Here is an 11,054-nt window from a genome sequence, read left to right as displayed (position 1 = left end):
GTATTATGTTGTAATTATTTAATCTAACGGTAATTAAGAGGTTTTGAAAACAATTATTAGCTAATCGAGACTCTTTTAAATGTATATAGTGATAGTGATAGTGAAGTGATCTACATAGACAAGTAAAGCAATAAATACATCACTGGAATACTTAAAAAACAGAACACCAAAATACTTAACAAACAACGTGTAATCTGACTATATGCACAATAAGGTTTTCACTTACAGCAGTTGACATTCTATTGTCTAGGAGATTGTTTCAATTCATAAAGTAACATTGTCAACTTACAAACTCTAGAGGCGTTCTCAGAGTTTAGTGCATATACTCGTTTTTTTAATTTTCTGGTAGTCTATTTGTTGCTTTACTTGTCTATGTATATGATTTTGTAAACTATGGAATTGATGTAAATAATAACCGTGTGGTAAAGACATGTATACATGTTCACCCAAGTCACCACTCATATAAGCATTGTTTTGTTTATATAGATTGAAACTACCAACCTTTCCTTTTAAATAAACCTAACACAATAAATTCCAATATTGAAAAACAAATACAGTTTCTACAAACCAAGTGTGATACGCAAATATATTTCATACCTTTAAATCAATCAAACGTTAGGTAATATCGAACTGATTGCACCATTATTGTTAACATTAGAGTAGCTCATATAACAATCAAAAGTCAAAATTCAATCTTTGAATGGCGTATAAAGTACAACAATTGCTACCCAAAAACATCAATTGTAAGTGTCCCTTTAAATAGGTTAGCTCAATTTCAGCAATATAAAGCTTTTAAACTAATAATTAAAAGTAATTCATAAGCTTAATTAAACAATTAAATATTGAAATATTGTACCTGCTGTTTACGGAGTTTGGGTAGAAAATTTAGAGAATAGAGACGAGAAAGAGAGGGGGAGGGGACTAATCAGAAACGAGACATTTTGGGCCATTAATTACTAAATATGGGCCGACAGCTTTGATTAGTCCAATTATATTTTAGGGTCAATCACCAAAATACCCATTTTTTTGGCCTTTTCTGAGCTGGAACCCCCTTTTTTTTTTTTTTGAGAATTTGCCCGCGCAAGGCGCAAGTATCTTTAGACCTTGCGACCTTGCGGCTTGCGCCTTTGCGTGTAAACGCAAGGCGTAAGGATAAGGGCTTGCGTCCTTGCGTCCTTGCGCCTTGCGCCTTATCAGAATGGATTTTTCCTGATTTCTGGATAAGATTTTTTTGGATTCTTTGTACCTTTACGGATAAGATTATGTACCTGTCTATTTAATGAGGCTAGAACTCCAGATTAATAATTTTATTTTACTTCATTTTCAAAAAGATCAAGTCATTAGAGCATCGTTAAGGTACCAACTTTTATCTATTTTTTCACTAATTTGTGTCTTAATGAGCTGTAGTAATGATGAAGCATTTGTTGTTCATGTATGTTGTGGAGGTAATTTTGAATTTGTTAACAACATACCTATGTATCTGCCTCTTGACTGTTTTAGAACCAGATTAAAACTACCACTTGCTCCACAAAAACCAATAAATCGAAGAGTATTGTTAAGGAAAATTCTCAAAAAAATTGAATTGCCACCTAATGCACCTGTTTCGCTAAGATATATTGATAATAATCATATTTTTGATATTACTGATGATCATGAAGATTTTTTTGAGTTTTTAAAACACGCTGTCACAAACGAGCCTATTGATATTTATGTTGTCGACAAAGTTAGAATGCTTCAACCCGGACAAAATTCACAAACACACCAGCCCCAACAAAATCCACAAACACACCATCTCCAACAAAACCTCCGGATTCTCGAGTCTCAACCAAACAAACAAACTCACCATCTGCAAAAAGAACAGGATGAAATACACAATTCCGAACCAAACCTCGAAACACACTATTCGGAAGAAAAACAGGCTGAAATACCACCTCCAAACACAGAAGAATTTGACTTCTTCAACCATGGCGCCGAGAACGTGTGTAAAATAAAAAAAATAGAGAACCCGTTTATACCTGTTGTTGGGTCTAGTGAATCGGATGAAGCAAGTGACGAGGAAGATGAAGATGAAGAAGATGAAGAAAAACAAGATGTATTCTGGAATATGCCAACTCTACACAGTCAGCAAGATGAAGAAAACCCAGAATTTACGACCCCAATTCCAACCACGTATCAGGTATCTGATTTGGTCAAACTTCGTCAAACGTTTTCGAACAAGGAAGAATTCCTAAACCAGCTATTTACAAAATGCCTTGAAGAAAACTTTCAAATAAAGCCTGTAAAGTCAGACAAATCTCGGTACACCGCTAAATGTGTGTTGCCAAATTGTGAGTGGAAATGTAGTGCATACAAAATAAGACACACTGAAAACTTTATGGTTAAAAAGTTGCATGACGTACACACTTGCTCACGCACACAAATTATGGGAAACAATAAACATGCTACTAAAAAGGTGTTGGGTAGTATTCTTATGGATTCGTTCAAGGCTGCTAATCGAGAGTATAAACCAAAAGATATACGTGATGATGTAGCTAATCGGTTTAGAGTGAGTGTATCATACAATCAAGCATGGAGGGCCAAGTGTCAAGCAATAGAGATGTTACGTGGCAGTAGTGATGACTCCTTTAGAATGCTTCCCATTTACCTTCATAACCTTAAGATCCACAACCCGGGGACCATCACCAATTTGGTTACCGATAAAGAAAATAAATTTGTGATGTGTTACATGTCCATTGGAGTAATTGTAAGTAAATATATTTTAGCAAAAACCACCTTTTAATATGTACACCATACGCAAAGGCGCAAGGGTCACCTTGCGCCAACTAATACGCAATGACGCAATAAAAACCTTGCGCCTTGCGTATGGTGTATGAGGTCTTTATTAATAATATTTGATTTACTGTGAAAATTTCATGCAGATTCGATCATTTGTGCAACATGTCCGCCCGATAATCATCGTCGATGCTGCACATTTAAAGGGTGGGTACCTAGGTACTAATTTAGTTGCTGTTGCGATGGATGGCAATAATGGAATTTTGCCATTGGCTTATGGAATTGGTGAAGGCGAGACAAACAGTGTTTGGTCATGGTTTTTTGGTAACCTAAGAGATCATTTAATGAGTTATGGTATGGTTGATCGTATGTCAGAGATTACTTTTATTTCTGATCGTGCTGCTTCAATAGCACACGGCATTGCAAACGTGTTTCCGGAAGCGTTTCACGCTCATTGTTCACGTCATTTATTCATGAACATCAAAACTAAATCCAACAAGATGAAATTCTTCGAATGGCACTTTTGGAAAATGGTTAAGGCGTACCGTGCGTCGGATTTTCATGATCATCTGGATGTATTTCGAAGGAGATTGAAAGCGTCTTATAAAGTTCTATGTGAGGATGGTATCAATAGATGGTCCAGAAGTCAATCTACTCATATTAGGTATTCATACCTTACAAGCAACAGTGTAGAGTCTATAAACTCTCTATCAAGACATGCTCGTAAACTACCCGTTTGCATGTTGTTCGAATTTTTTCGTTGTTCAATACAGGATTGGTATTTCAAACATCGCAACAAATCAGTTAGTCTTACTTCACCGGTTACTCCATATGTTGAACGTAAGCTAGCTAAGAGGACGGACAAATCAAGAAGATGGCGAGCATTTCCATCGACAAATGATCTAATAGAGGTACATGATGGACGAAAAAATGGGTTGGTTAATCTACAAGATAGAACTTGTTCATGTGGTCAATGGCAATTATCAGGCATACCCTGCGGTCATGTGATTGCATCAGCACGACACTTTGGAGTGGAGGATATTAGTTGTTATGTATCACATTGGTTCAGCACTCAAACATACATAAATACGTATTCCGAACACATTCTTCCTCTCCCCCATCGGTCTGAATGGTCGGATCCGGTTCCCGGGATTTTGCAACTTGTACACCCCCCAGTTCTAAAGAAAAGACAACCTGGACGTCCTAAAGGTAAAAAACGCATTCCTTCAAAAGGTGAAGAAACTTCAAAAAAAGTAAGAACTTGTAGTCGTTGCAAAGAACCAGGTCATTCTCGATCAACATGCCCAGCTGCTTATGACCGAACAGGTGAATCAACTTCTCAACGGGCAAGAAACACAACCTCGAAGGCGAAAGAGACAGTCGAACCATCTCAAGCTTATCAATCTCAGTTTTATCCAACGTACAATTTAGGTAGTAATTAGTTCCTAGAATACGTTTATTTTCAGGAACAAATTAAGGTGTGATGTCTTCCATTGTTGTAATATTTTTTAATTAGTATTTTATGATGTGGTTTCGTGTGTTACTTCATATGTTATAATATTGAATGCACAAGCTAGTGTTACAAGAATAATAAAAATTTTGTGGCGCAAGGTCGCAAGATGAACCTTGCGTATGTTTCAAAAATAGGCGCAAGGACGCAAGAAGAACCTTGCGCCTGCTTAATAAAAAGGCGCAAAGACGCAAGAATCACCTTGCGCCTGCTTCTAAATACGAGGCGCAAGGCCGCAAGAAGGACCTTGCGTCTACGGCTATTACGGGACGCAAGGTCGCAAGGTCTGATTACACACCTTTGCGCCTTCAAAAATACAGTTACGGACCTGTTCACAGTTTACAACATTTACAGTTTTATACACAAATTACATAATTAACTACAGTTTTCAAAATAAAACCTCAGTTACCAACTTTTGCTTTCTCTTTTGGTGGGGGTTCCTGGGTAGACGGGTCGCAAGGGGGTCGCAAGTGCAAGGTTCTTTGTAATCGCCGTCGGTCGCAAAGTGGTCGCAAGAGCTGAGTGTCGGGGTGTGTGTGTGTATGTGGTGTCTGATTTCTATATTTGACCTAATTTTTTAACACAAGGACGCAAGGCGCAAGGACGCAAGGCGCAAGGACGCAAGTCGCAAGGTCGCAAGGTCTCTTGCGCCTTGCGCGGGCATTTTGTCAAGGTTTTTTTTTTTTGGGTACCAGCTCAGAAAAGAACAAAAAAATGGGTATTTTGGTGATTGACCCTATATTTTAATTACAATTAGGCCCATACGGACCTTGGTCTTTGTTTGGCAAATGAAGGACTTACACAAATCTTTACAATTAAAAACTTACACAATGTTTCACAAAATAACAGTTGCTTTATTACTTGACATGATATGCCACACCACTCCCTGATTCAGTATTCTCAACTCCACCATACAAGCATCATTTGAAGAGCATAAATAGTATGTTGCTCCTGGAACCGTATTACTGATAAGCTGATAATAATCCAATGATTCATGTTATCAAACAAGTGATGCAGAAAATAATAAACAGATTATTAAAAAGAGATGACATGGTACCTTGAATATTTCGAAGGGCGTCCTTAATATGTTGCAATTCAATGACAACATTTTCAATCTTCATTCGTTGTGTTGGAGAATCCGCAGAGCAAAACAATCCAATCTTGAGAGTCGAAACCAAACATTCCTCCAGTTTCATTGCATCCGCTTCCGTACGTTGTAGAGTAATTGCATCGCTATCGATCACATCGATTACTACATGGTCCACCAAGGCCATGGAAACAAATTTATGAAGGCTAAGGCCATCATTAAACATATCGTGTGTCGGATTTTTTCCAGTCATCACCTCCAATAACAATATTCCAAAACTGTAGACATCTCCGCTACTCGTTATCTCACTCCCAAGACCATACTCTACAACTTATAAGCATTACTTTTAAAATATGTAGTATTGGCGTATTGCATATTAAATAAGAGCATATGGGAATCAAAAAACTATACCTGGAGGTGCATAACCAATTGTTCCTTTCATCCCAGATGAGCTATTCGGGTCTGAATTTGTTCCTAGGAATCGAGCTAAACCGAAGTCTCCAACGTGGGCCACCATATCATCATCCAATAGAATGTTGCTAGGCTTCACGTCACAGTGAACAATGGCCGTTCCACAAAAATTGTGAAGATAATCAAGTGCGGATGCAACATCTACGAGAATATTTATTCTTTGAGGAAGGTTTAGTCTAGATGCATGCGCACTTGAATGCAACCAATCGTGTAAACTTCCATTGGGCATGAACTCATAAACCAAAGCTTTGAAATCATTACCTTGAAAGTCAACACTTGAACACGCAGTTATTATCTTTAGTAGATTCCTGTGTCGAATACTCCGCCATGCTTCACATTCTCTTAAAAAGTTTTTGTGAGCTCTACGATTTTGAAGATGCAAGACTTTCACTGCAACAGATCTATCATCATGCTCAAGAACTCCTTTATAAACAGAGCTAGACCCACCCTTTCCAATTAAATTGGCTTCAGAGAAGCCATCGGTAGCCTTGAGAAGTTGATCGTAGGAAACTTTCAGAAATCGTTCATTTGTCGATGATAGGGACGTTTGGCCTTTTCTTTTCTTTTTATAAAAAATATACACAACACATGATACAACAAAAAGCGTGGAAGCAATCAATAAGACTATTACAAACAACGGGAACTTCCGTTTATGTTTCTTATTCTCCTTGCATTTGGCTAACCCAAGTTCTCCCAACCCACCACAAAGCTTCTCGTTTCCCGTGATAGAGAATTCACTTGCATTGGCAAACACTCCTTTCACTGGTACTTCACCTTCAAAATTGTTAAATGAAAGGTTTAACGTCTGTAATGAAAACCCTTCTAAGAAACGAGGAATTTGGCCTGAAAATTTATTATGAGAAAGATCGAGTTCCTGCAATCCCCTCATGGAACTTAATGATGGTGGTAAGATACCTTGAAATACGTTGTCGTTGATGTATAAGTTTGAAAGGCTGGTGCAACCACTAAGACTACTAGGAATGTTACCTGATAGATTATTATGAGATAAATTTAGATAAGTTAACATCTTTAGGTCTCCGACCTCTGACGGAAGTGGGCCAAATAGGTTGTTTTGAGAAAGATCTAATCCTATGGAAAGAGATGAAAGCTGAAGAAGTTGTTTAGGTATGTTGCCACTTAGTCTATTGTTACCAAGGTCTAACCTTTGAAGACGATAACAATTTCCTAGGCTTGATGGAATTACCCCTTTGAGTTTGTTGGAATTTAAAACAAGTGTATTGATCCCTGACAAGTTCCCAATGGCATCTGGTATTGGCCCTGAAAATTGGTTTTCATGTAACAAGGCAAGTTGTAACTTTTGAAGCATTCCAATGGTTGAGGGGATTTTTCCAGTCAATCTATTAGAAGATAAAGCTAACGTAGTCAAGCCAACTAGATTACCTATACTCAATGAGAGGTTTCCATATAATTTATTGCCTGCTAAATTTAGATCAAATAATTGATTTGAAAGATTACCAATTGACTTTGGGATCACTCCTTCAAAATTGCAATTGGACAGAGACAACTTCTCTAATTTGCTGCAATTGTTCAAAGAATCAATAAACTTCATGTCATCCATTTTTGAACCTCCAAATAGATTGTTACTTAAGCGTATGCTATTAATATCTGTTAGTTTTGAAAAGTCGATTGTCAGCTTCCCACTAAAACTATTGTTTGTCATCTCAAGATTTTTTAATTTAGAACAATTAGATATGGAAGGAGGAAGAAGCCCGGTTAGTTGGTTACCCCATAACTGAAGTTCAGTAAGATCAGGTAACATCGCACCTATGTCCCGAGGAAGGCTACCGGTGAGCTGATTATCAGCCAAAGATAATTTAGTTAGGAGTGAAAGGTTATAAAGGGAATGAGGGATGATACCAGTTAAATTACAGCGACCTAACAGAATTTCTTTTAAGCTTTTTAAATGGCCAAAGGTGTCGGGGATGCTCCCACCAAATGGATTTCGTGGAAGGGCGAGACTTTCCAATGATGTAATATTTCCCAAGAAAGATGGGATTCCACCTGTTAGACGATTTTCATCTAATGCTAAAATAGTTAATTTCGGAAAGAGACTGATCTCCCTCGGTATGTTTCCAACTAATTCATTCGCATAAAGCCCAAGTATTTTAAGGTTCGAACAACCTGACAAGTTAGTTGGAATGACTCCATTAAACTTGTTTATTACAAGAGCTAAAACACGTAACCTGAACAAACGACCAAGTTGATGGGGTATGGTATTGTGAAAGCTGTTGTTCGGGAGCCAAAGCACACGAAGGAAGCTGAGGTTTCCTACTTGAGGAGATAACGTTCCTTCTAGGCCTTGTGAATCGAACCGTAAACCAGTTACTCTTTTGTTCCTCTTCCCACATGTAACACCACTCCAGTCACAAAAATGCAAGGAAGTGTTCCATGAGCTCAGAGCTCCATAAGGATCGTGTGTGATGAGTGACTTGAAAGACAACAGCGCCAGGTGATCTGTCTCATTTCCATGATCATACGAAGATGATATGGTGGCATTGGTGATAGTAGTCATGAGAATTATAACAAGACCAGTGAACAGGAAAGCAGTGGGAGACGATAATGATGGGCAAGTTGGCTGCCTTGAGTTCATTTTTGGAACTAACTAAACATAAGAATACAAAGCTAGTTGTTGGCTTTTTATAGGCAAAACATAATAATGATAATGATACGTAGTAATATTGAACAAGTTTTGGCATGAAATTCAGCCCGGGTTGTACATCATTTTAATTTCTCAGTGTGGACACGTTGCACAATCTTATGGTAGGAGGTTTACAAAATTAGTCAGTCCGCTAGGTTGAATTAACTTTTTGGCAAGCCACGTGGCAGTAAATATAAATAATTGGATAAAAAATGCCGGGTCAGCCAGGCTGTGTTTATTTAAACGATATTAATGTCCATCTTTGGAAAAAAAATGTCTAACATCGTATATTTAAGAGAATAAAGTGTTGAATTTTCTGTTTCGTTAGTTGGTAGATTTGACTTCTTGTTGGTAGACTTGAATTGGTTAAATGATTTCTTCATCAGGAGTTGAATGGCCTATGGTATTTCATTAATCGATTTAATATTATTACGTGCCATTCTAAAACCCAATACAAATGAGTGCAGACTGTTATGTAGTATTATTAATGTTCAATACAGAGTGTAATGAAAGGTAAAGCAGTAGTCAAATATTATATTATACAGTATTATACAAAAAGTTATTTGGATGACAAGCTGAGAAGGTGTTCTGATAAATTCATATATACACATTCACTGATACACATATATAATGAAAAAAGCTCCTAGTTTATACTTACAACTAAAGATCGAGACGATGCAAGTTGGAGAGATTCACATGTTGATGAGGGATAAATCCAGCAGTGCATCAGAATGTCATGTGTTGATGAGATAACTCAAAGGATATTGTATCGGTGGCCTCTGTTCAAGAAATGTAAAAATCAGTGTTGTTTAGCTAAGGATAGTTAATTTTTTTAAAGGTATATTTCTTAAAAGAACCAACTAGTAAGATGGCATAAAAAAATTACAACAGTAGTAAAAAGTCAAGTGTTCCAACAATTAATGCTACGGCCTTCTATTTTTAAGCCAAGAAAAATATACGGTCTAAATGGTGTCAAACATAACACATTTTTTTATTGGAGTGGTAGAGCACGTCACACTATTCGTTCCAAGTCACTCATAGAAGAAGAAGAAACGATAAAGAACATCTTGGACTTCAAAACTTGATCCACACCCTAATCATCGAATCACAAACACCATTCGGACCAAGATATGTTCACTCACGTCCAAGGAAGTCTTCATAAAGCGGACGCAATATCACATATGAAGATAACATGATCAGTCGTCTTCATACCTAAACTGCACATCGGGCACAAGATAGAATTCAGCTAGAACATCGACGCACTCACGCACAATTCATTCAGATGGGTGAACATACACCATCTCCACTTTCAAAGAAGGCTCAAGTTGAATGCCTTTAAACTTCCTACATCGAAGCTGCCTTTTTCTAAGGAAGCTAAGACATTGTTCCACCAAATCCAAGCCATTTTTCTTTCACCTTCTCCACCTCCCATAATAACGAGGACCTTAGGCCGTGTTTGTTTCACTGATTTGGAATCCCACCGGAAATGGAATCAAATTCCAACAAAATTCATGTTTGGCTGCAATTATTTGAAGGAATTCAATTCCAAAGGAAAGTAATAGATACAGAATCTCCATTCTATTACAACTGTGATGGATTTGAATTCCAAGCAACTTGAACTTATACTATATGGTGCCGGAGACGGTAATCCGATCCTTGTAGCGTGGTTTCGTGATCGAATCTATCTTAACACAAAACATAAGCACGTTGAATTTAAGGGGCACAACCTCTAAGTTACAAACAATTATAACAAGAGGAACAATTCTACATGCAGTTTCTACGATCAAGTAACCAATTTAACTATACAATGCTAAAGAAAATCGGATCGTATAAATTAACTTGTAATGAATCCTAATATTACATTATCAATATCCGCTATTCAATAGAGCCTAAACTAATTCAAGGTGAATCTATACAATTCATTCTCTATACATAACGATTATATTGGGTAAATCGAAATAAAAACCTAAATGCACATCAATCAATTATCAATTATCATACATAAAACACAAATCCAACTGATTAAGCTTATAGAAAGTTCAATCTAACAAAAAGATAGAAACTAAACCCCGATATCCAAATGGGGACATAGAATAAGATTTAAAATTTGTGCGAAAGATTAAAACCCCTGATAAGTGTTAACCTCAGTTAAACAGTCGATGAACTACATACACAAGTGAATTGCTTTACAAATTAATGGCGAAGCACATGTAAAGTAAACTTGATTGGGTTCATATGATGATGATTTACGTATAACAATGAATTTCAGTGATGCACCGGTTGATTTTTGGGGCAAGAACGTATAGAGAATGTTTTTGTGCAGTGAGCGTCTTGCTGTTTTTGTAAAAATAAAATTAAAATAGAAATATAATAATAATAATAATAATAATAATAATAATAATAATAATAATAATAATAAAGAGATACGGAGTAAGAGTTGTAATCCAAAGAAACCAAGGAAAATGTTGAAATCCAAGGGATCATTTTCAGCCCTTGGATCAAATGAGATCAATGAACCAAAATAAAACAGCAAATAACAAAGGAAGGGCAGTATT

At 36.9% G+C, this 11,054-nt stretch overlaps 1 protein-coding gene across 1 annotated transcript; it reads right to left on the bottom strand.

Moving 5' to 3' along the window:
• Nucleotides 1-5,118: 5,118 nt before the first annotated feature.
• Nucleotides 5,119-8,451, bottom strand: LOC139895806 (uncharacterized). The gene is made up of 3 exons (XM_071878349.1): nucleotides 5,781-8,451; nucleotides 5,340-5,699; nucleotides 5,119-5,255 (listed from the first exon to the last, which is right to left on the bottom strand). The coding sequence occupies exons 1-3, from the start codon at nucleotides 8,449-8,451 to the stop codon at nucleotides 5,245-5,247; spliced, it is 3,042 nt and encodes a 1,013-aa protein (XP_071734450.1). The 3' UTR covers nucleotides 5,119-5,244.
• Nucleotides 8,452-11,054: the final 2,603 nt, after the last annotated feature.

This window comes from Rutidosis leptorrhynchoides, chromosome 3 (genome assembly GCF_046630445.1).
Source record: "Rutidosis leptorrhynchoides isolate AG116_Rl617_1_P2 chromosome 3, CSIRO_AGI_Rlap_v1, whole genome shotgun sequence".
NCBI classification, from domain to species: Eukaryota; Viridiplantae; Streptophyta; class Magnoliopsida; order Asterales; family Asteraceae; genus Rutidosis; species Rutidosis leptorrhynchoides.
The sequence above is the reverse complement of the archived record's forward strand: the minus strand, read 5'-3'. Positions and strand labels throughout refer to the sequence as shown.

Excerpts from the sequence above, each read along its gene's own strand:
- LOC139895806 (XM_071878349.1), bottom strand. The coding sequence starts at position 8,451 with ATGAACTCAAGGCAGCCAACTTGCCCATCATTATCGTCTCCCACTGCT. Across the intron at positions 5,700-5,780 it reads AATTGGTTATGCACCTCCAG|TTGTAGAGTATGGTCTTGGG; the intron begins GTATAGTTTTTT and ends AATGCTTATAAG.